The sequence below is a fragment of the Pelophylax lessonae genome (assembly GCF_965119305.1).
Source record: "Pelophylax lessonae genome assembly, chromosome: 1".
In the NCBI taxonomy this organism is placed as follows: domain Eukaryota; kingdom Metazoa; phylum Chordata; class Amphibia; order Anura; family Ranidae; genus Pelophylax; species Pelophylax lessonae.
The window spans coordinates 689,521,728-689,548,572 of record NC_138768.1 but is presented as its reverse complement, the minus strand read 5'-3'; the positions used below and the strand labels follow the sequence as shown (position 1 = coordinate 689,548,572).

The window sequence follows — 26,845 nt, the reverse complement described above, 5'->3', positions numbered from 1 at the left end:
TCCATTACATACTGCATACACTGATAAAAAATAGTGGCCACATGCATGGCAGCTGTACGTAATGAAGCCACTATTCCATGGAGCCAGTATTCCAGAGATAAGACTATAATCCTTCCACTTTATAAAACTCTGGTCTGAACACATCTGGAGTATTCTGTCCCGTTCTGGTCGCCAGTCCTCAGGAGGGATGTGTTGGAGCTGGAGAGAGTCCAGAGAAGGGCAACTACAGGGAGTGCAGAATTATTAGGCAAATGAGTATTTTTGAGGATTAATTTTATTATTGAACAACAACCATGTTCTCAATGAACCCAAAAAACTCATTAATATCAAAGCTGACTATTTTTGGAAGTAGTTTTTAGTTTGTTTTTAGTTTTAGCTATTTTAGGGGGATATCTGTGTGTGCAGGTGACTATTACTGTGCATAATTATTAGGCAACTTAACAAAAATCAAATATACAGTATACACATTTCAATTATTTTTTTTACCAGTGAAACCAATAGAACATCTCAACATTCACAAATATACATTTCTGACATTCAAAAACAAAACAAATCAGTGACCAATATAGCCACCTTTCTTTGCAAGGACACTCAAAAGCCTGCCATCCATGGATTCTGTCAGTGTTTTGATCTGTTCACCATCAACATTGCGTGCAGCAGCAACCACAGCCTCCCAGACACTGTTCAGAGAGGTGTACTGTTTTCCCTCCTTGTAAATCTCACATTTGATGATGGACCACAGGGTCTCAATGGGGTTCAGATCAGGTGAACAAGGAGGCCATGTCATTAGCTTTTCTTCTTTTATACCCTTTCTTGCCAGCCACGCTGTGGAGTACTTGGACGCGTGTGATGGAGCATTGTCCTGCATGAAAATCATGTTTTTCTTGAAGGATGCAGACTTCTTCCTGTACCACTGCTTGAAGAAGGTGTCTTCCAGAAACTGGCAGTAGGACTGGGAGTTGAGCTTGACTCCATCCTCAATCCGAAAAGGCCCCACAAGCTCATCTTTGAGGATACCAGCCCAAACCAGTACTCCACCTCGCTGGCATCTGAGTCGGACTGGAGCTCTCTGCCCTTTACCGATCCAGCCACGGGCCCATCCATCTGGCCCATCAAGACACTCACTCATTTCATCAGTCCATAAAACCTTCTTGAGATATTTCTTGGCCCAGTCTTGACGTTTCAGCTTGTGTGTCTTGTTCAGTAGTGGTCGTCTTTCAGCCTTTCTTACCTTGGCCATGTCTCTGAGTATTGCACACCTTGAGCTTTTGGGCACTCCAGTGATGTTGCAGCTCTGAAATATGGCCAAACTGGTGGCAAGTGGCATCTTGGCAGCTGCACGCTTGACTTCTCAGTTCATGGGCTGTTATTTTGCGCCTTGGTTTTTCCACACGCTTCTTGCGACCCTGTTGACTATTTTGAATGAAATGCTTGATTGTTCGATGATCACACTTCAGAAGCTTTGCAATTTTAAGAGTGCTGCATCCCTCTGCAAGATATCTCACTATTTTTGACTTTTCTGAGCCTGTCAAGTCCTTCTTTTGACCCATTTTGCCCAAGGAAAGGAAGTTGCCTAATAATTATGCACACCTGATATAGGGTGTTGAGGTCATTAGACCACACCCCTTCTCATTACAGAGATGCACATCACCTAATATGCTTAATTGGTAGTAGGCTTTCGAGCCTATACAGCTTGGAGTAAGACAACATGCATAAAGAGGATGATGTGGTCAAAATACTAATTTGCCTAATAATTCTGCACTCCCTGTAAACGGATTAGGGGATTGGAGGACCTTAATTACGAAGAGCGTCTGCAATCTCTTGATTTATTCTCCCTGGAGAAAAGACGCCTGAGGGGGGACATGATAGCAATTTATAAATATCTCAATGGGGATCTCAGCTTAGAAAAAGCTGTTCAGTCGAAAGGATTGCATGAGGACAAGAGGGCACACAATGCGATTAGAGGAGAAGCGTTTTAACCTCAGGCAACGCAGGGGGTTCTTTACAGTTAGAGCTACAAGATTGTGGAATTCTCTACCACAAGAGGTGGTTTCTGCGGGAAGTATGGTGGCTTTCAAAAGACTCTTAGACGTACATCTCAAGGATCAGAACATTCAGAGCTATGTGAGATGATTACAGACACACACACCTACACAGGTTGAACTGGATGGACTATTGTCTTTATTCAACCTCACCTACTATGCAACTATGGAGCTGAAATTGCATAGTAATAAAGTGGGCTGTTTGGTTAATATTGCACATGCACAGTAACAATGCCATCAACAATATGGCAGTGATAATGTCACTACCAGAAATGTGCGAGTCATCGCCTCAATTTTGCTATCATTACAGACATTATCGCGCATGCGCAGTAGCAAAACAAATCCTCTAATATTCTGTAAGGAGCAGCATTCATGTTGCAATCCCCCCCCCCCCCCCAATACTGTAACATCCCACTCAATGGTGGAATTGCAAATCCTTTTGAATATTAAAGCTACTAACATATATGCATCCTGAACTATGCAGCCAATAACTAGAAGTTTGGTTTAAAAGAAATAGTGCCTGCCTGCTGGACATTCTTTTCCTGAGTAAATGTAAGTTGCCTTTTGCTGCAGCACACAGATCTAATCACAGGAATGTATTTCACTGACCATGTGATGTCTGTTTACACCAACCGGGACCTTGAAAGAAAACCTTGAAAACAGGTTTAGGCTGGCAGTGCACTATCCATAGCTAAATGTGGGATTCCTAAACAGTTAGAAGAAACAGAATTTTAAACATTTCCGTTAAGCCTAATCACAGACAGAAGAAAGCATTCTGGATATACCGCTGGTCAATATGGTTTCTAGTAACACAAAGAAAAGATGTACATATTTCAGGAGCTTATCAGCAAGAAAACATTTAAAATACAAAACTAGAATATGTGCAATGTCCTGTCTAATAACAGAAAAAAAGGTTATTACTAGCGTAATATGGCAGGATATAAAAATTGTTGCTAACAGACATAAGTGTCTGATGTGATTTCAAAAGTAAACGCCAATCAAAACTAAAATGGCATTGGGAATGAACATATGGTGGAATGCTTACCCAACATAGATCCCCAGCTGTCCATCATTTGAAAAATGCATCCTTTTGTAAAGCTCTATCCCGCTACTACATCCTCAGAAGGGTTTAACCCCTTAATGACCAGGTCATTTTTGCGATTCGGCACTGCGCTATTTTAACTCACAACTGCACAGTTGTGCGATATCGTACCCAAATAAAATGTATGTCCTTTGTTCCCCACAAATAGAGCTTTCTTTTGGTGGTATTTGATCACCTCTGCGTATTTTTTTTCTTTTTTGCGCTATAAACAAAAAAATATATATATATATATATATATATATATATATATATATATATATATATATATATATATATATATATATATATATATATATATATATATATATATATATATATATATATATATATATTTTTTTTTTTTTTTTTTTTTTTCCTGCTACTTAATTTCATCCAGTAAAAAAAAAATCGAATTTCTTCATCAATTTAGGCGAATTAGCATTCTGCTACAGGTTTTTGGTAAAAAAAAAAAAAAAAAAAAATCCCAATAAGTGTATACTGATTGGTTTGTGCAAAGGTTTTCGCATCTACAAACTATGGGATATTTTTATCTATTTTTTTTAATAGTAATGGTGGCAATCAGCAATTTTTAGCAGGACTGCGACATTGTGGTGGACAAATCAGGCATCTGACACTTTTTTGGAGAACAGTGACATTATTACCGTGATCAGTGCTAAAAAATATGCACTGTACTAATGACACTGGCAGGGAAGGGGTTAACAGGGGCGATCAAAGTGTTAACTGTGTCCATTGGGGATGCTTGCTGTGGGGGGGGGCTGACTAGAGGAAGACAGACATCCGTGTTGCTGTTTAGCAGAAACACAAGATCTCCATCTTCTCCCCTGTTACAACAGTGATCTGTCTTGTTTACATAGGTAGACCAGAGTTCTGCCTCTCTCGCGAACGATCGGCGGGTCCCGGCGGACATCGGGTCTGCCGGACCAGCTAATTGGCTCCCACTGCGTCCAATCATAACCAGTGTAAAGTATTAAAAAAAAAAAAAAAAGTCACTGGGTTTAACCAATACTTTTTGACATTTTTTTATTAAAAGTGTATACATACCTAAAGTCTATGTAAAAAAACATGTCATACTTACCTGCTCTGTGCAATGGTTTTGCATAGAGGAACCCTGATCCTCCCCCTTTTTTGATTGCCCCTATGGTAAGCCACTTGCTATGGGGGGCACTTATGTGGGCGTGATTCTGAGCCGCGCTCTGTGTGGCCCCAGCTCCCCGATTGGCAGTGGCTCCCACTGCTGCTTCTGAGCCAGTGAGGGGGGGGGGGGGGGGGGGGGGGGAGACAGAGCACTATTGCTGTTCTTGGACACAGCGTGGATCAGGATAAGGTAAGTAAAAGGGGGCATAGAGTGCATTAAGGTAACAACCCTTCATGCTAAACAACTATAAAAAGCATCAAGCCAACTATTAGAAATTACACTTCTTTATCTCTTTAGTGTGGTTATATTATCTCCTTATTCTCTGCACTGCACAGTCATCTATCTTGCTGACCTTACTGCTGGCCTGGGCCATCGATCACCCAGCTGGATCAGTACTACAGTCCAGTTTACGAGGGGGTCTATGGTACAGAACACCACGTCTTGCTGGAACCTCCTCACCAGGCTTTCCTGTCTGTCACATGGGGATGTGTGGGATGAGGGGAACAGGGAACGCACAGTTGTTTGGGAGAGAAAGCTGGAGCATGAGCAGATCGGTGGCAATCTGCCGAGGGAAGATCTGCCAGCAGACCATTGCCATTGTGATTGAGGAAGTCCTGGCAGAATCGCCAGGTAGTTAACATTTACTGCAATGATCACAAGAAAAGCACGCATTATCGGTTAAATATATTTAGAAACCTTTAATACTTCATGGTCTGTATAAGCAGAGGATTGTGGGGGGTTTGTTATGGCAGGGATGCATCCTTTATGTATTTTCTGATAAAAGGTGTCCTTCTATCTCATCTCAGAAAGTTGGGATTTACAGTATGCTTACAATGTAAAGTACAAGGTAAGGAATTTTTTTAATCATTTCCTTACAATAAAATCTAAACTGAGTGAACACATTTTAGGACAAGTGTCAGATTTGCTGACCTGCATTAGTAGCGCCCTTACTGGTTTCAGTCATTGCTCTTTAACCACCTCAATAGCAGGCACTTCCGGCCCAGGCCAATTTTCAGCGCTGTAGAACTTTGAATGACAAATGCGCTGTCATGCAACACTGTACCCATTTGAAATTCTTAGCTTTTTTCACACAAATAGAGGTTTGTTTTGGTATTTTATCACCACTGGGGCAAACATATTGAAAAAAGAATGTGTTTTTCTTTGTTCCGGTTATAAAATTTTGCAAATAAATCTTTCATAAATTTACGATAAACTGTATTCTGCTACATTTCATTGGTGAAAATAACCCAAATGAGTGTATATTATTTAGCCTGAAGAAAGGTTAGAGAGACCAAAAACTATGGTACAGTATACATCTGAAAATTGATCAATCGTGATGTACTGACCGCTTTCTTCAGGCACAAAAATGCCAGAATAGTACAAATACCCCCAAATGACCCCTTTTTGGAAAGTAGACAGTCTAGGGTAAGTTGTCATATTTTGTCACGTTTTGGAAAATAAGGAAAAAAAAAAAAGTTTTCTTCACATTTTTATTTTATTTTTTTTTTTACATACTGTCACCAGTGCAGATAACTGGTGTGGCAGTGACCAGGGACACTGACTGGTGGCAGTATGTAAAATATATATATATATATATATATATATATATATATATATATATATATATATATATATCCAACTATCTATATAATTTTTTTTTTTTCCAATTTATTTTTTTAACATACTGTGCCGAAGTTGATCAGGATTTCTTCACATACTAGGTAAGTTTCACTGCTATAAGCAAATATTCTTACTAAATGATAGTGTGTAGATTGTTGTGATTAGCTGTGATAGAACACAAATGGGCTGTGACTGGCCCTATTTGCACCATGTGATCGACGTTACCAATCACAGCTAGCAACACAATTGTATGCAACGGATGGCATGAAAAGAAGCCATCCATTGTTTACAACTGTCATGTGGTCTGCTGTGATTGGTCACAGCAATCACATGACACTAGCAGCGGGCATATTGATCGGTTATCCGTTGTGTCCGGAAATAACATGAGGCGCATTCTCAGGAAGAGGTCACATGACAGTTTCTGGAACGATGGGGTTCCTGCCTGTCTGTCACTTTACAATAAAGCAGGCGAGAAGCGGTTAAGAGGTAGTAAGAGAAATGTGTACGAGTTCATAAAAGTCAGCCGTAAACAGCAGTGTATATCACCATTTGTTTTCACAAGCATGAATGTGCTGGTAAAATAGACAACTCCAATTCCTTTTCTTCTGAGATTAGAGAAGCAATTCTCCTTAAAATGACATTCCTAGAGGCTCCAATCTCAGCTGGTACTAGATTTCATAAATCTGATATCCGCTCACATATCTTCCTGTGCTGGAATTTCTCATCTTTTCTCTTCTCTACTGTGACACCAGTTCCTTGCCAGAAGAAATGTCACACAGATCACCAGCAGACATTCTGCTACTACAAGTGTTTTTCCACTTTTGCAATCAAATTTGAAATTGTATATGTTTGTTACTTATTCCCATTCACACAGCATACCTAGAAAAACATTGATTACCTTTCAGGTATTTTAAGAGAAGGTGTACCGGATGAGTTCATATGATAGGTGGGCTGGGGAGTGCCGAGGCCAGTTCTCATTACCATACAATGGAGAAACCTAGCTCCTAAACCTTTAATCCTTTGTTAGGACAAACCACGTTCAGGCCTAGTACAACTGAGGAGAATAGAACTGCCAACACAATACAGACAGGGGTAATTATGACAAACACAGCTTCCCAGAAGCAGGTCATTTTTTTTTTTTTTTTTGCTCGAATTTCTAGAAAAGAGCATCTGAAAAGGTAAGCTGCAATTTTTAAAGAATAAGAGTAACACACTTTATTACTGATTTCTTTCTGTTGCCATAGCGGTTTGTCTGTGTCCATGTGTAAAGTGAATCTGTATGGGAGGATATTTATCAGCTGCTGCACCTGCAGGGATCCAATGATGAAATTAACAAGGTCTGCATTCTTTTAGGGCCCTTTCAACTTGCAGGGCTCCAATGAGAAAATTGGCAAAGTCTGCATTCTTTTAGGGCCCTTTCAACTTGCAGGGCTCCAATGAGGACATTGTCAAGGTCTGCATTCTTTTAGGGCCATTTCAACTTGCAGGGCTCCAATGAGGACATTGTCAAGGTCTGGATTCTTTTAGGGCTCTTTCACACTGCAGTGCATGTATTTTTACATTGCAGCGCTTTTAAAAGACGCTATGGGATGCATTCCTTATTAATCATTTTAACCAAATACAGGCAGTCCCAGGGTTTATAAAAAAAAGATAGGTTCCGTAGGTTTGTCCTTAACCACTTGCCAACCACCTTACTATACATGTACCTCAAGATTTTGACGTCAATTACTGGGGCTATGGTCCAGATAACCTTTTCTCTTTTTTTGAGTTAGGCAGCATGCTTTCTGATAAAAGTGATCACCTCAAGATCACATATATAAGTGGTGTGAGAGATGCGTGCACAATCCCCCCACCCCCTACCCACCACACTGCTTCCCAGGCTAATGCTACCGTTGGCTGACACCGGAAACCATCCGGCGTTGGCTGTGTTTTTGCATAGAGATGAGTGATGGCTAGATGGCTCATCTCTATGTCCTTGGAGGACCAGAGCAATAATTCTAGCACTAGACCTGCTCTGTAACTAACTGGTAACCTGTAGAAATGTATAAAGTGACGCCTATGGAGATTTTTAAGTACCGTAGTTTGGCGACATTCCACGAGTGCGCACAATTTTAAATGACATGTTAGGTATCTATTTACGTGGTGCAACATCATCCTTCATATCATACAAAAAAAAAAAAAATGGGGGGGGGGTGTATATATATATATATCCATACACTTTTTTTTTTTGCATACACCCTAAAGAATAAATTTTTTCATTTTTTTATTAAAAAAAAAAAAAAAAAATTATATATATATATATATATATATATATATATATATATATATATATATATATATATATATACATATACACATATACACATATATATACATATACACATATATATATATATATATATATATACATATATATATATATATATATATATATATATATATATATATATATACACATATATATATATATATATATATATATATATATATATATATATATATATATATATATATATATATACACACACACACTGAAGAAATACACTGAAGAAATGACACTTTGCTACAATGTAAAGTAGTGAGTGTACAGCTTATATAACAGCGCAAATTTGCTATTCCCTCAAAATAACTAAACACAACCATTAATGTCTAAACCGCTGGCAACAAGAGTTAAAATGTCCAAATTGGGCCCAAAGTGTCAATATTTTGTGTGGCCACCTTCCATTTTCCAGCACTGCCTTAACCCTCTTGGGCATGGAGTTCACCAGAGCTTCACAGATTGCCACTGGAGTCCTCTTCCATTCCTCCATGATGACATCACAGAGCTGGCTGATTTTAGAGACCCTTTGCTCCTCCACCTTCCGTTTGAGGATGCTCCACAGATGCTCAATAAGATTTAGGTCTGCAGACATGCTTGGCCAGTCCATCACCTTTACCCTCAGCTTCTTTAGCAAGGCAGTGGTCGTCTTGGAGGTGTGTTTGGGGTTATGTTGGAATAATGCCCTTCCGCCCAGTCTCTGAAGGGAAGTGGATCATGCTCTGCTTCAGTATGTCACAGTACACATTGGCATTCATGGTTCCCTCAACGAACTGTAGCTCCCCAGTGCCAGCAGCACTCATGCAGCCCAAGACCATGACACTCCCACCACCCTGCTTGACTGTAGGCAAGACACACTTGTCTTTGCACCCCTCACGCTTGACACCATCTGAGCCAAATACGTTTATCCTGGTCTCATCAGACCGCAGGACATGGTTCCAGTAATCCATGTCCTTAGTCTGCTTGTCTTCAGCAAACCGTTTGCAGACTTTCTTTTGCATCATCTTTAGAAGAGGCTCCCTTCTGGGACGAGAGCCATGCAGACTAATTTGATGCAGTGTGCGGCGTATGATCTGAGCACTGAATGGCTGAATCCCCACCCCTTCAAACTTTGCAGTAATGCTGGCAGCACTCATACATCTATTTCTCAAAGTCAACCTCTGGATATGATGCTGAGCACGTGCGCTCAACTTCTTTGGTTGACTATGGCGAGGCCTGTTCCGAGTGGAACCTGTCCTGTAAACCGCTGTGTGGCCACCATGCTGCAGCTCAGTTTCAGGGTCTTGGTAATCTTCTTATAGCCTAGGCCATCTTTATGTAGAGCAGCAATTCTTTTTTTCAGATCCTCAGAGAGTTCTTTGCCATGAGGTGCCATGTTGAATTTTCAGTGACCAGTATGAGAGAGTGAGAACGATAACACCAAATATAACACACCTGCTCCCCATTCACACCTGAGACTTTGTAACACTAACGCGTCACATGACACCGGGGAGGGAAAATGGCTAATTTGGCCCAATTTTGACATTTTTATTTAGGGGTGTACTCACTTTTGTTGCCAGTGGTTTAGACATTAATGGCTGTGTGTTGAGTTATTTTGAGGGGAAAGCAAATTTACACTGTTATACAAGCTGTACATTCACTACTTTACATTGTAGCAAACTGTCATTTCTTCAGTGTTGTCACACGAAAAGATATAATAAAATATTTACAAATATGTGAGGGGTGTACTCACTTTTGTGAGATACTGTATATTTGGGGTTCCATGTAATTGTCTAGCAAAAAATGCTGATTTTGACTTGTAAGCAAAAAATGTAAGAAAAAGGTCCAGTCAGCAAGTGGTTTAAGATGAAATTGTATGCAAGTTGGAACAGGTACATATTTTAAAGAGGAAGTAAACCCTCCTCTGACACTTTTACCTATAGGTAAGCCTATAGGTACTGTAGATATCTCCTAAACATGTACCGTTTAGGAGATATTTACCTTACATGCAGCCAGTGACGTCACTGGCGCATGCGCTCTGAAGGAATGGCCTCTGGTGGCATTCCTTCAAAGCCCCGTGCCGTGACCGTCGGCGTGAGCGGGAGTGACGTCACCGCGGCTCCGGCCAATCAGATGGCCGGATGCCGCGATCCCGGAAGACGGGCGACTGCACATGTCGCTCGTCAGAGGTGAGCGGACGGCACGGCGGGGGCTCGTTCTAAGGTAAGTATTTCATAATGAGCTAGTATGCGATGCATACTAGCTCATTATGTGTTTCTCTTTCAGCTTGTAAAAAAAAAAAAATTTAACTGAGTTTACAACCTCTAAGTGCAACTCCAGCCAAAAAATGTAACATTTTTTTGATTGCACAGGGAAGGGTTAACACCCTTGTAACATTTGTTTTGCTGTCTGTGCCCCTGTTCAGAAGATGTCACCTCACTTTCTGTCCCTATGACAGTTGGATTTTGAAAATTTTGGGTTGTTGTGGAAACAAGGATTGGTGATAAAGCTTCAGTGGAGACACCTTTTTCCCATGAGAACTCCTACAGGAGTGAATTTCCCTTCCTAGGGGTAAATGTACTCTCACTTCCTGTTGTCTCCCTCCATACATAAGTATGGGTCTTATGTAAGTCAGATATTTGTAACTCTGGGACTGCCTGGAAATAGTAAAACGCAATTTGAAGCCAATAAGGAGTCATAAAATAAAAGATAATTTTTAACGCAAGTTTTAGCAGAATTGCTTTAAGGTAAAATGCAAATCTGACCATGAACTGAAGGTCTAGAGTAATTAACTTAGAAGTTGGATGGCCATAAGGCAATTCATCTCATTACTTTGTGGTTAATATAAACAGAGTTAACCTGAAACACTAAGAGCACTGTATATAAGGCAAAAAGGCTACATATAGAAAATGTGGAAAAATCAGCCTGCAACCAGCTTCATAAATATTCATCCACTTGCGTTTTTTTTTTTTTATGCATTCTTTATTTAGAAGGTTTTTCAATACATGAACAAAGGACAAAAAACATAAGAAGACGGGAGGTCGGTCAAAAGAAGCAATCCAAGTTTTTAATCAAATTCAAAATTGCTAGGATAATTTGAGTGGCACTTGTATGTTGCTACATAAAATGCAGTCACAGTTTTCAATGATGGTGGTCCTTACAGTCCATCTGAACGCAATCTGTCTGCAGAATATTCATACTTTGAATTTAGGAAAAACTATAAATTAAAAATTCTAAAAAACAAGACACATTAAAATTAGAGCATCAGGAACCACCAACTCAACAAACCAACCGATACACTAATGCTGGCCATACACGTATAGATTTTCGTTCTGAAATTTTTATTTTAAGAAAATTTGTCTTTTTCTAATCGTCAGTGTGTTCAAATTGGTGTTCATTTTTTTACTACAGTGACGGGAAAATTAGAAGGGGCAGGAAGGAATGCTGGCCATACACATGTAGATTTTTGGGTGAGAATGTTCGTACATCCGTATGAAAATTCTTTGAACATTCGATGAATGGACAAATGTTCAAAAATGGTCTCTTGATTTTACCATTTGATTTTAAAAGGAATGTAACTTCTGAGCGATAACCACATACACTGCTCAAAAATGTGTTTATCGAGAAAAGTTTTCCTTCCTGCCCCTTGGAATTTTCACTTCACTGCAGTCGAAAACAGACATCGATTTGACCCCACTAACGATTAGAAAATCAAACTTTTCTCGATCAATGAATTTTCAGGCAGTGTATGTGGTTATCGCTCAGAAATTACATTAATTTTAAAATTAAATGTTAACCACTTGCCGACCAGCCACCGCCTATATACGGCGGCAAGTCAGCAGGTTCCCGTGAATCGCCGTACCTGTACGGCGGTCCACGGTAGCGACCCTGGGGGCGCACGCACGTGCCCACTCGCCAGCGGGGAAGCCGATCCATGGGGCCGGGTGCCGCGATTGCTCCCCATGAAGAGAGAACTCTCAGGAGTCAATATAGAGCTCCTGCGAGCCTCCTATTTAGGAACACAGGTCTCTGTGTGGATTTCACAAGCCCCCCCCCCACAGTTCAAAAACACCCCCTAGGCTCACACTTAACCCTTTGATCGCCCCTGGGTTAACCCCCTTCCCTGCCAGTGTTATTATTACAGTAACAATGCATATTATTATCACTGATCACTGTAGTAATGTCACTGGTCCCCCCAAAGGTGTCAAAAATGTCAGTTAGGGTTCCGATTTGTCCGCCGCAATGTCGCAGTCCTGATAAAAATTTCTCATCGCCACCATTACTAGTAAAAAAAAATAAAAATGACAAATCTTTCCCCTAGTTGTTAAACGCAATAACATTTGCGCAAACCAATCAAAATACGCTTTTAGGGAATTTTATTTACCAAAAATATGTAGCAGAATACAAATTGGCCTAAAATGATGAATGAAAAATTTGATTTTTAAATGCATTTTTTTGGGAATGTTATATAGTAGAAAGTAAAATATTTATTTATTATTTTTTTTCTCAGAATTGTCGCTTTTTTGTTTAGAACGTATATGGATGTTCGTGCGAAAATTCTCGCCCAAAAATCTTTACGTGTATGGCCAGCATATGGCTCCATTCACGTCTATGCATGTTGCTTTTGAGAGTTTCTGCACTGCTTTTTCTGTGCTTTCCGCAAGCTTTTTACTGCAATTGTACTGCGATTCCCATTTTTTAGGAGTTTTTTTTTGGAAAATTTGTTGTTGGGCAAATACAAAAAAGCAAATCATGGTAAACGCACTACATGCTTTTCTGCAGCTTCTCTACTGAAGTCTATTCAACCAAAAATACAAAAAAAAAAAAAGTCCCTGACCCTTTCCAAAAACCCAGAGGTACAAAAATGCATTGATGTGAACGTGATACCCATGTTAAAAAAATGTCCTGCATAACTTAAGTGCAAAATTCTGTACATCACAGTCTGTGAACAACTATACTTGTTCTTCACTACGCTGGTTAGGCAGGGTTGCAGACCAAAACATATTACGTCACTTTTAGCTTCCTTTGTTGGATTATATGCTCTGTGTAGAAAAACCAGTCTACAAAGAAAGACGTGAGTCAGCAACTATCACAAGCTTGATAGGATTCATTTCTCCATGTGTCACACTCTTAGATTACAGAGTTTTTTTTTTTGCATGGATGAATATCCACTGCAATCAACAATACAACAGAACACTGACAAAGGTGTCCATATTTAAAGAGGTTGTAAAACCGCTCTAATAACTTGTACCTATAGGTAAGGTTTCATAAGGCTTACCTATAGGTACTGTAAATATCTCCTAAACTTGCCCATGTACTTTTAAACGCAGCCAATGAAGTCATCGACGCATGCGCTCTGAAGGAACAGCCACCCAAGCCGTTCCTTCAGAGCCGGCGGCTCAGTGATGTCATCGCGCCTCCTGCTAATTAGATGGACCAGGAAGCAGGACGGTCGAACATGTAGGCCGTGTCCCTGCTGAGTGAGCGGCACAGCGGGGGGGCTTCTTTGTAAGGTATTTCATAATGAGCTAGTATGCGATGCATACTAGCTCATTATGCCCTTGTCTTACAGGGTTTTTATTTCTTTTTATTTATTTTTTGGGCTTACAACCTCTTTAAACAAAGTAGTGTAAAGGATAAGGCAGAGATGCCTGGAAAATTAGCTCCACTCTAAGACTTTCGGCCGAGGTTATACACCACAGAAAAATAAAATGTTGATTAGTAGCTTTAAAGGAGTTGCTAAGTCAGAAGGTTTTTTTTATCTTAATGCACTCTACGCATTAGGATAAAAAAACCTTTTGTGTGCAGAAGCTCCCCTAATACTTATCTGAGGTCCCTCTCTGTCCAGCGATGTCCACTAGTGCCTCAGCTGTTCGAGATTCTTGCTCCTGATTGGCTGAAACACAGCAGCGGTGACTTTGGCTGCCGCTGCTGTCAATCAAAGTCAGATAGCCAATCAGGAGAGAGAGAGGGCAGGGCTGGGATGGGATGGGATGGGGATCCATGGCTGGGATGGGGATCCATGTCAGAATGGACACAGGAAGCTGTGACTCAGCTTGGGTTCCCCAATAGCAAGCAGCTTGCTGTGAGGGCATGGAACAGGAGGGAGGGGCCAGGAGCAGTGAAGAGGGACCCCGAGAAGAGGAGGATCCAGGCTGCTCTGTGCAAAATTCACTGCACAGAAGAAGTATAACATGTTTGTTATTTTTATAGGAAAAACAACAAGACTTTTCAATCAATGTGAAACTAAACTCCCCATCACATTTTCAAACACAGACTCACTAGCTGCCTATTCCAAGTTCAGACAGCCCAGCCACTGATGGTGCGGCAGCTCCGCCCCCTGGCTGTTTTGTGAATGGCCTGCGACCTTCTGGGATATGTGATGGGGGTTTCCCAGGGGTAGTTATCCTAATTAGCTTAGGCCAGGAATGGCATGCGAGAGTGGGGCTGCCAGGAAAAAAAAAACCCTGAAAAAAAAAACTATTAATTCGGAAGGGGCAGAGTCATGGAGCAATACTTTAATGTTGTTTAGGGCAAGAATATGGCGGCATTTCATATCCAAGAAAACAACAAGAGAAGGGCACACCGACCCCGTGCAGAAGGGTAGCGTACAATATACACTCGCTATACACACGCTCAAGTGGTATGCGGGAAGGTGAATCTTCTAGGCGGTGGCGATTTTGGCTCTGAAGAAGAGGGTCCTCCCTCGAAACGCGCAAGCCACATCAGGTTTTGAGGACGCCATCATGCTATCCAGCAGTAGAGAAGTGTCCTGGAAGTGAGCGGTGCTCATTTCCTATATGCTTGTTCATATGCTACGTTTGTGAGTATATTTGTACGCTACCCTTCTTTGATTTTAATAAACTTTTAAGTGGTGATGCACAGGGTCGGTGCGCCCTTCTCTTGTTGTTTTCTTGTAGTGCCTTTTGGATGCCCTTGGTCCTGAGGGGGGCAGCAAGACCACTTCAGTTGTGTCATAAAACCGCCTAGAAGATTCACCTTCCCGCATACCACTTGAGCGCAGGAGAGATATTGTTGTTTTTTTGGAAGGCATTTCATATCCACCTCTTCAGATGAAGCCGTTAAGTCACTTACCTTTTATTCAGAGCTTTGTATGAAAAAAGACGCAAACAAAAAGACCACCAATTCTCAAAATGCAGTTCTTGTGTAGGGGATAGACAGATGAAAAACTATCACCACACCTACGCAAAGAACTCCCAATCTATTTCATTGCAGGAGTTTTGGGTCCTAAATACTAAAGCACTATGCCATATACCAAAAATAGACATTAATTTATTGCGCCTTCCTGAATGATATAGCCATTTAGAAAACCCACAATTTTACAGGCTCTTGCATTCCGCCATATATTAGGGCGAATAACCAAATAGAGTAACATGCACCTGCATTTTTCCCATAGACACGCATTGCAGAATACGCAATATGAGACTACATGTGAATATGTGAATAAACACTTGTACTTGCATTTACAAGCACACAGGTATGGATATGAACACAAAAAAAGGCATTAGTAAAATAAATCTGTACAAACAAAAGATAATTGTCAGAAATCTTACACCTTAACATAACTGATCAGTGTGTAGTTTCACAAGTACAAAATAACTGTACTTTTGATGAAAACACTGCACAGAAATAGTTGAAAAGTATTACTAAACCCAGGATCCTACATACACTATATCTGGTCTTATCTGGTGGGAAAATTTTCAATCTCCCACAATTGTGCTATCAAGATGCAGGACCCCTGACCCTCTGTCTGCACAGTGCCGATAGACCCTGTGCTGGTCACATGAACTCTCCCAAGAAAAAGGAAACGCTCTAGCAATACACACCGAACTGAGCATGTGCAGCCTGTCCACTGGATCTTTAAATATCCGGATTTTTATTGGAGTCAGTGGAAGGAGGAGATGATTAGAGGAGACAGGATTAAACAGCCTTTAAACACAATGCAGATAATTACCCCTTAGGTTCTACAGTGAGTATAACAAGCATATTTACTGCATATACAGACTGATTTTACTGTTGTGGGTTTAGTAACACTAACTATTCTCTACAACCAATGGGCAGCCTCGTGACTGTAGTGTCTGGCTAAGTACAGAGATCATCCCCATATCTTATATTTGTAGTCAACAGGAAAGTGGGGGGGAGGCCCTCACCAGATATGGAAAGGAGGTACAGCACTACCATACATAGATGTATGCACTAATAGCCCAATCAAAATGAACGGGCTAACTTAAAGCAATGCAAAGTAAGGCACTACAGCAGACAGGTGTGACTGGATCCTATTTATAGCACCCACATTTTTTTAAATAGCTTTTTAGAGCACAATGCAACAAAGGGGACCTCTGCTGTTATTTAACAAAAAGATTCTGCAGTCTAGAATGAAGTGATTCATTCTCATTTCTAACTACCCATTAATGTTCAATTAGGAAGTTTAAGTAGAAACCTAATTATTTCTAGTGTCAAACAATCAAATTGCTTGTTCCAGTTTTCATAATCACCCTGTTATGTGGTCCATAAATATACTGTACTGTAGTTTACAAACCTACCATGCAGCAAGGGCAGTGCAGACCTGTTGGATAAACGCAATTATATCATGCATTTGACTTCCTGCAAAGTCATCAAGATCAGCCAGAAAACAAGAATGAGTGTGTCAGCGGCACAGAACCATTTCCAATGCATTAGGCACAGAAGCAGACATCCGATCTGGCAGTAGAAAAGAATTCTGTGTAATAGTTCTCTTTATAACAATCAGGCCCAGTCAGTCCTGCAGTTTAATGAGGAAACCTAAAAGTAATCCTCAAGACCCGTTAAGTGTTTATATGCTGCATGCATGTACCTTTTACCTTATGCATACATAAGGGATACAATAACAAAGTGAAGGCGGCAGAACACGAAAAATGCTCAAGAAAAAGCAGATGGTGAGGGGGAAGAATCTTGGTCTTACTCAGCATAACAGTGCTGTACAAGTAGTACAGATGATGTATCTAAATTATACAACATTCTTATATGCCCTCCCTTGCCTCCATTTTTCGATCAGCTCTTGTGATAAAGAAGAATTCTGATTTAGATCACAATAACCTATCATGACTCACACATTCTAATATAATATCAATTAGCTGTCACTGGTGCAACATGGACTCTGACTTTGAGAGCTCATGTCACATCACAAGTCGCACCATATTAAGTGCAATGAAATTGTTCTAATAGGAGCGACTTGAGTCGCTCCGACTTAGAAAAAGGTTCATGTGCTTCTTTTGGTCCGACTTCAGCATGACTGGCATTGACTTCTATTAAAGAAGTCGTATGTCAGTCATGCTGAAGTCACGCTGGGACATCTGCTTCGAAGTCGCAGCAGCGTGAACCGGGCCTTAAGGCAGACAGTCAGGATACTCATACATTACTGAGGCTAATGAACCACATATCAGTTGAGCTGCACTGATCTGCACAGATCAATGCTGGTTAAGCACAAAGACACATAGTAAACAATTGTTTTCTATGTGCCCGGTTCCCACCATAATTGAGGCAGGTTCCAGTGTGTAAAAATGTAGGCTTGCTGTATTTTTTCACAACACGGTGCACCTCACATCACCTCATTGCATCGAAATATGCTATGGCGCATTAATGTGTGAAGAGTGTGACGCTTTAATAAAGTTAAAAAAAAAAAGTAAACAGCGTGATCTGTTGTAATAATGCATCATGTCACACCTCACCACCCCAAATAGCCGACACCAGCGTGCACTGTTTTACCATGTGAGCTGGTGTGGGTCGTGTTCCCAATTTAGACCTGCTAAGCTATGAAAAGATTGCACGTTTTCTAATTTGAACTGTTACACGTGTACAGCTGTTAAAAACCCGATCAGGCATTTTCATGTTATGTTATATGGCTACTGCAGAAGTAACAGTATTTAGGAGGATGAATAAGACTGTCACACTGGCAATTTGGCAGCAGGTGAGAGATCACCAAAATGCAATGCCACTTTCTCTAATGGCTGTCATTAATTTGCTTTACAAAAAGCTGCAAAATTCCAATCCCTAGTGAGGAAGCTGCAACAGATCAACTTTCTGTTGTTACCATAGAAAAAAGAGGAGTTGAATTTTAGAGATCTTAGTACTGTCAAATGGCTGCCTTTGCAGCCTTTCCCCAAAATCTCTAGTGTCACTTAAGCTAGGCTCTGCTGCCCTTATTCCATCTATTAGAGCAGGCATGTCCAACCTGCGGCCCGGAACCGCAGGCAATGCGGCCCACTGCCCCCCGGCAATTTATTTTTTTTTTGCTAGGGAGGTATACCTTAACTAATAGTATATATTTTATATGCAGCCCAAGAAAATTTCTCTACACTCAAAGTGGCCCAGAGAAGCCAAAAGGTTGGACATCCATGTATTAGAGCTTTGCATTTCCTAGACTTTGAAATCTTTACAACTGTAAATGTTGGACATGAAGCACATGTAGATGCAGGATCCTTTTACTGTTTTCTAATGCAGAAATGGAACAAGCAGTTTAACCACTTGCTAGGGTAAAAGGAATGATACTTGTTTACAACGAGCCTTATAGTTTGTGGCGCTGATGACTTGGCCTTTTGACATCTCCCACTAATGGCCCTGGCGTCTGTCTGTTTTCTTATAGACCTCATTTTTTATTCAATAAATATATTGAAAAAAGGAGAAAAGAAAAGGAATGGTACTAAGTGCACAAAAAAAGAGTATAGCGCAAATAACCAATTGATAAATGAAAAAAGTCCATATAAAATATTATAGAGATGTGAAGATGTCGACTACTGTGGGAAACAGAAGGTGTCCAATGTAGACAACAAATGAAAAGGGTGAGTGCAGCCTGCCCACCACAGAGTATATGGACGGGCTGCACTCACCCTTTTCATTTGTCTACATTGGACACCTTCTGTTTCCCACCGTAGTCGACATCTTCACATCTCTGATATATTCTATGGACTTTTTTCATTTATCAATTGGTTATTTGAGCTGCACTGTTTTTCTGTTTTACATGTCATCAAGGGGTTGTGTTTTGTCCTTGTAGTGTTCAGCTTGCATTTTTATTTTTCAATCTATGAGGTTATACCATTATTTTGTTTCTCTGCACCGAATATTTTTTTCTCTTTTAACTTGGTGCATGAAGTCCACCATACAAAGATCACATGCGTGCAGCAAAAAGAAAGATTTTGGTAGTAAAAGTCTTTGTCCCTAACAATCAGAAAAGCTGGAATGTTTTCCCTGAAATTCTGTTCATCTTTGCTGATAAGGCATTAAAGCGGCAGTAAACCGAAGCCTTTTTTTTTTTAAACCTGCAAGGTAAAGGCATAATGTGGTAGTATGCATTGCATACTAGCACAATATGAAATACTTACCTTAGAACGAAGCCATCCAGCGGCGAGCTGTCACTGGTAACAGTCTTCCATCTTCACCAGGTCTTCCTTCGTGGTTCCCATGCTCTTGCTTTCCGATTGGCCACGCCGCGATAATGCATGCGCAGGAGTCATGGACTGCGGCACAGAGCTCTGAAAGCATGGCACAGTATGCAGTCCCTTTGGAGCGTGCAGGTTTTGGAGATATTCCCTTTACCTATAGGTAAGACTTATTAAATGCTTACCTGCAGGTTAAGGATCAAAAACAGGGTTTACTTCCACTTTAAAAGAGAAGCATGGGTTAAAAAAAAACAAAAAAAAAACCACACATTTACGGTATACTCACCTAGATGGATGCAGCATTGATCTGATTCTGCATATGTCCCCTGCCACTTCCAAGAACTAAGATATTAAAGACCGCTAATCTCAGATTTCAGTGAGCAGAGAGCCCGTAACGGTCAGTCATTGGCTTTCTGCTCTGGCCCTCCAGTGCTCACTTGAACGCTGGGCTGTGGAGGGGGCAGGAACGGCCGGCTCTGTCTCCCAGAAGGTCACAGAGGGTGAGCAAGCTGCCAGTCCAGGCATTTAGGTGGATCCCAACTGTAAAGTTGGGAACTATCGAGAGCCTGGACTAGCTGAGTGACATGAGCCAACAGCAGACTTTAGCCGCTGATGGCTGAAAAGGGGTAACCGGGTCATCTGAGTGCAGAACAAACTGCACTCCTGTGATCCCCAGGAGAAGTACAGCTAAAATAGTTTAGTAAAAGAGATTGATCACTTTTGATGTCTCCAGTCATAAACTACTAAAATTATATAGAGATATATATATATATATATATATATATATATATATATATATATATATATATAATGTGTATGTGTGTGTCCTTTTATACTACACTGTATATATACACAAATAATCTCAAGCACCAAAAACAAACGAATCATAACACATTTTCTACACTCACCTGCAAATGTGTTGGCCTGATTTAACAACTCTGCACATGCATGCATGTCAGCAAAAGCTCGAATTCCCAAGCAGTTAGAAGGGTGTAGCTGGGTTTCCAAGAACTCGCAGCAGGTTTTCCTCACATCTTGAAGCTGTAGGAGACTGGCTGCTGGAAGTAAGACCTGCAAAGAAAACGTGAACATATCAGAAACTACACTGAACTCTGGGTACAATGAAAAGTTCCGTCTGCATTGGGGCTCACTCTGCAATTTTGTCTAAAGGGAACATAAAGAAGTGTTATCTACTTTATTCCTTGCTGCTTCAGCAGCTGGCACTCTTCACTTCTATGGCTAGGTTCACATCTATGCAGGTTGTGGTTGATGCGTTTTTTCCGGCGCATTTTTTAACACGTGTTTTTGATGAGTTTTGCTTCTATTTTTTTTTTTGGGCTATTAGGAAATTATGACAATTCTGTTCATGGAGTGACTTTGATGTGACTTGAGTGGCAAAGTGTAAATTTGCATCAAAGTAGTGCAAGAACTTGCGTGTTCAAAGTTGGGTTAAGGGCTAGAGTTTGTGTTGGTGTAATCATTAGGGTTAGCGTTCTAACCTTAACAATTACTGCAAACCCTAACCATTACCGCTAACCCTAACCCTTAACTGAAACGTTAACATGCAACTTTGGACAGACAGGTTCCTGCACTACTTTGATGTGACTTGGGGGCCAGAGTGTAAAGTCGCACTCCATGAACTCAACTGTCTTACTTTCCTATTAGCCAAAAAAAGGCACCCGTTCATGTGAACTAGTTCCATAGGAAACCATGTTAAATGGACTGTGGTGCATTTCTGCAAAATGCACTAAAGAAGGGTCACACTGAGGATTGTGGGCAGGCCCTTGACATACTCACAACACAGGATTACTAATACTGCATTGTACACAATGACAAGTGCCTGTGAATGAGGAAGCAGCAATAAAAAAAGCTGCTTTAGGGACCGGTCTTACAGCCAATGAGAAGCATGCGGAAGTGAGCAATAAGTACAACTGCTTATCCTGTCACCCCAAGACAAAATGAGCAATTACCCCCCTAGTGTGGGGGGTTAGGTGATTGGGTTAAGACCTACTCTATTGTTAAAGTCCATGTGCCAGTCAGTACAGTCTTTAAGTCAGGGCATACACTTCCATTGACTACACCAGTTGCTTGTCAATTGCAGTCTAAGTCAGACTTAAATAACAATTTTCAAAATGTTACTGGTCATCATGCAGGTCCCACCCATTATATAGAATTTGCATGAAATGCCAATAGGGAAAAAACACGCCAAGAAAAGTAGCGGACTTAAAGTGCGGGAAAAAAAATAAAAGGCTTTTGCCTAACAGCCAGACAGTTGTTTTTCAAATATTTAATGGAAATAGCTAAGGATTACTTGTACACCCTCCAAGTGCCCATTTAACACAGAAAGGCAAAAAAATACCCATGCATCTCTTTTTTAACCACTTGCCTTCTGTGCACTTAAACGCCCTTCCTATCCAGGCCAATTTTCAGCTTTCAGCGCTGTCACACTTTGAATGACAATTGCACGGTCATGCTACACTGTACCCATATGAAAATTTTTTTTTTATCATTTTTTTCACACAAATAGAGCTTTCTTTTGGTGGTATTTAATCACCTCTGGGTTTTTTATTTTTTACAAAAAAAAAAGAAAAAATACAGAAAATTTTGAAAAAAAAAAAAAAAGTTTATTTTCTGCGAGTAAATTTTGAAAATAAATTTTTCTCCTTCACTGATGTGCGCTGATGAGGCGGCACTGATGGGCACTGATAGGCTGCACTGATGGGCACTGATGAGGTGGCACTTATGGGCACTGATGAGGAGGTACTAATATGCCGCACTGATGAGCACTGATAGGCGGCATTGATGGGCGGCACTGAGAGGTGGCACTGCTGGGCACTGAGAGGTGGCACTGCTGGGCACTGAGAGGCGGCACTGAGAGGCGGCACTGACGGGCGGCACTGGCGGATGGCACTGGACACTGACGGGTGGCACTGATGAGCGGCACTGATGGGAAGCACCATCAGTGCCCACACTCAGTGCCCATAGTGCTGCCAGTCAGTGCTCATCAGTGCTTAGATGAGCAGGCACTGACTAGCAGCACTATGGGCACTGATTGTGGGCATTGATGGGGGGCACTGATGGGGGGGCACTGTGTGTGTGTTTTTACCTTTAGTAATCAGGGCACTGGTGATCAGTGCCCTGATTACATTCTCCTGTGTCCCCGGCGCTGTGAGGCTCCCCCTCCTTCCTCACACTGCAGGCTCCGTGTGAGGAAGGAGCGCCGGCGATGAGAGATGATCTCATATGTTTACATATGAGATCATTGCTCATTGGACGGCCCGATGACGCGCGCGACTCGGAAGTGACAAGCGGGGCCGGTGCAGTGCATCGTGGGACCGAAGAGGACGCGGAAGAGGATCGCGCTGGCTTCAAGCTGCCAACACCTGAGATGGCAGCGCTGGACAAGACAATTTCAAGGTAAGTATTTCTCCTGAAAGGTAAGTGCAACCCGGGACAGATCAGAGGCTATCCATTGTGGAATGTGCTAGCCCTGACTGTCCCGGGGGTATTTTTTAAAAAAAATGTATAACTAGGGTGGAACTCCGCTTTAAGAGCTAGGGGGTCTAAAAAGCAGCACACAGATTCCCAGTGACAGGCTGTGCAGAGGGAAAGAATGTCAGGACAAGTCTGATCATTGGAGGAGAGCAGGGTGTGTTCCCAGCATAGCTTGAGAACTGACCATAGTGTGTTTTTGCCTGCTTAGTGTGGTCAGTTTTTAATAGGAAAGCAGAGGGACTGGCAGGAGCACCAGAAATTTCACATAAAGGAAGCAATACAAAAATAACCGGATGCTTTTTTCATAGTACATGGTACAGCGGGAATATGAAATGTTGTGTTTACATATTCTTAAAGTGTATCCAGAGGTTTAAGAAACACACCATACCCCCACAGACCCTGAAATACATAGTTAGCGGTGATCCTAGAACAAGTAACATGATATCCACCCCTTTTTATTCAGATGGCGATAAATTCCGGAAAGTTGTGTAATGTATCACATTAAAGTCATTATTCCAGAGAGAGGTTGGATTACTGCTGTTATATAGTATATCTAAGACACAATATTCATCAGCCCTGATAAAGAATGCAGGAGTGTCCTTTGTTAAAAACAAGAACAACTCCCAACCCCAACACACCAGATTCCCTGTATCATTGTAAACAGGTATGAGAGAAGCCGGGTGACTGGATCTACAAATTAGGAAACGCAACAGCTGTGGGCTTAATGATTATAGTCACAGGTTCTAACCTGAGCCACTGTATTTCTATGAACCTGTTACAGTATACTTAAACTGATCATATTTACATACAAGATGCTTTCCAGTCAATATGTTAGAAAAAAAAAAGTATACAGAAGAGATTGTGTTCTTGCCAATCATATAAATCTGGAAATAATGTACGTATCATATATGCAACGCAGGCAGTCCCTGATTTACAATCAGACTTATATACGACTCCTACTTAGCAGAAGGAAGAGTGATGCCACTCTGGTCCTGGAAACTGTCGGGCGGCCATCTTGCTGCTCACCACATGCCGTCAGCAATCCCACATCACTGCATGTGATGGGAGGGGCCAGTTAACCCTTCCCTACCCTATGCTTTCGGAAACTTAAAAATAATTTTTTGGCTGGAGTTACACCTAAAAATGAACCTGCTCCTTGGAAGCACACCCGCACAGGTGCCCCAATAGCATATAGCTTACTATGGGAGCAACTTCAGGAAGAAAGAGCAGACAGCACCGATGGGGGCAGATAGTAGGTATGGACCTAAGTGTGAACAGAACATCGAATGGAAAAAGTCGCACATCTCTGCAAACCCCTGTAAGGTGGTGTATGGCAGCTCCAGCCGAGGCTCCAACTAGGCCACACCTTCAAAGCATTTTACTCCACCCACAGAGCTTAGTCATGGGGCAGAGTGAAACATGTTGTGGGCATGGCCTGGTTGGACCATGAGCTAAGGCGGTCAAACACCTGCTTATGTGGTTTTTGCAGAGATGTGTGAATTCCAGGACTTTTCTCTTTTCCATTTGATGTATAAAGCTGGGACCATCTCTGTCTTTGTCTGTACCCCAAACGGTTGCTACATAAGAGGACCCAGCGAAGCCTCGAGCGGCACCTATCAATTTAGTCTGGATCACTGGATAGAACATCACACGGTAGAGCTTTGTCAAAGTGAGTTATATAAACTCTGATACCTTTTTTCTTGCAAGAGTGAATAAGGCATGTTAAATGGAACCAAACACAAGCACTGGACTAAGACGAAGTAAATATCCTGGAGATCACTGCACTAGGCAGTGTAAAGAGCATGATAAAATTACACAAATACTGAAGAAACTGACCTAAAGGTTAGAATAAACAGTTTCATCAGGTTTTTGATAAAAAATAAATAAATAAATTTAAAACAAGGCTTGACAAAGTATAGCTGCAATTTATGGTGCTTTCCTTTCATTAGCACTAGTTTACCTTAAGTTTCAGAAGGTGTTGCGTCTCTCAATGAACTTCAGAGAAAAGGATTTTACTGTAAGTCAATAATCCAGTTCTCTATCGTTCATTGGCAGATGCAGCTCCATATTTTTCTTAACCATTGGGACGTCCCAAAGCAGTATTTGCATGAGGGGGTGGGAAAACAATGCAGAGAAAGAACGTAATTCCCCAAGGGCTAAACTTAGCCAACCAGGTAACATGGAGCTCAAACAGGAACAAATGGAGCTCACCTAGAACATACACCCTCAAAGAGGAAAAATTGCTTTTTAAAAACAGCAGCCTGCAAAACCTTGTGGCCAAAAGAAGAATTCGAGGATGCCAAAACATCTACTTTGTAGAATTTAAACATGTGCACAGACGACCAAGTTGTTGCCTTGCAAACTTGTATTACTGATGCCTGATGGCGAAAGGCCCAAGAGGCACTCCGCGCCCTAGCAGAATGGGCCTTCACAGGGAAAGGCGGAACCTGACCCTTAAGTGAATACGCCCGTACCACTGTCTGCCTGATCCATTGGGATATGGTCGCAGCAGACACAGCCAATCCCTTTCCTTCCACAAGGACAAAAGGCCACTTACCGTGCTCACCGTGTGTCACTGCCGCATCACCAGCCATCCCACTAAGGTAAATGGGACTGTCTATGAGCAAACAGTGGGTCAGAGGAGGAGCTGCCCGGGACAGAGATGACAGTTGCTCTTTAAAAATTATGGATTTAAATCGAGTCAACTTAAATTAAGCCTTTTTACTAGTGATTTAAATCATGATTTGAATAGACTTGATTTAAATCAAATCCACCCTGAAACCTTGACAAGGTCAAAATTGAATCCATGCAGACAAAGAATTGTGGGCAGAGGGGGCAAAATGCTTGAGAATTTCTTAAAATAAGATGCAGAAAATCCGTCAGGGCCCGTCGTTTATTAGGTTTTAAGGCCTTTATGGGTATAGAAATTTCCTCCTCAGTGATAGGGTTTTTGAGTCGATCATAGTTATGTATTCAATTTTATTAATAAAATACTTCACTATATGAGCATTGTTTGGGGCTCCGGTCGGTGAGCTTTTTTTGCACAGAGCTTGATCTCATTAATGACCATCATTCAAACAAAACACCAGAGCAGGATGTTTTATCACTTCATAACAGCTCTTTAAGGCTTATTATTGATTGCCATCTTGTGAGTGTTTGGATTGGTGGAGGTACATGACTGTAATGAACTCTTTTCCAAACACATTGGGTGGAGTGTGTTTATTTCATGCTGGACTTTTTCTATTTTCTGGTGAGTGGTTAGCTATATCATACATATTGTAATCATTCTGATATATGAAGAAGATCTCTTTTAAGTCAAGCCACAGATTAAGTATTGGGACTTTGTATACATTATAGAAATTTTGTTGTTTTACTGTTATTAGGCAGTTGTATGCTCACCTTTTGTCCCGAACCACAGCCAAAGAATGCAAGGCAATTTCCTTGGAATGCTTGGGTTTAAGACAAAGTGAAGTCAGCACAATGTCTTCATTCAATGGAAATCAGAAACCACCTTAGGAGGAAATGACTGATTAGGTCGAAGTAACACTTAATCTCTGTGGTTTACCAAAGGAGGAGAACAGCAGGACAGCGCCGCCAATTTAGACACTCTGCAGGCAGAGGTAATGGCCACCAAAAAGGCTATCTTCTGTGAAAGTGTAAGCAGAGGAATCTCCCTTAGTTTTCAAAGGGAGGTTTTTGAAAAACAGACAGTACCAAGTT

At 41.2% G+C, this 26,845-nt stretch overlaps 1 protein-coding gene across 1 annotated transcript in view; it reads right to left on the bottom strand.

The window, feature by feature from the left end:
• KLHL2 (kelch like family member 2) overlaps positions 1-26,845 on the bottom strand; it is a 293,449-nt gene that overhangs the window by 125,895 nt on the left and 140,709 nt on the right. Inside the window, exon 5 of the mRNA XM_082272572.1 lies at positions 20,539-20,701. Coding sequence (XP_082128698.1) covers positions 20,539-20,701 — 163 coding nt within the window. The remainder of the gene's footprint in view (positions 1-20,538; positions 20,702-26,845) is intronic.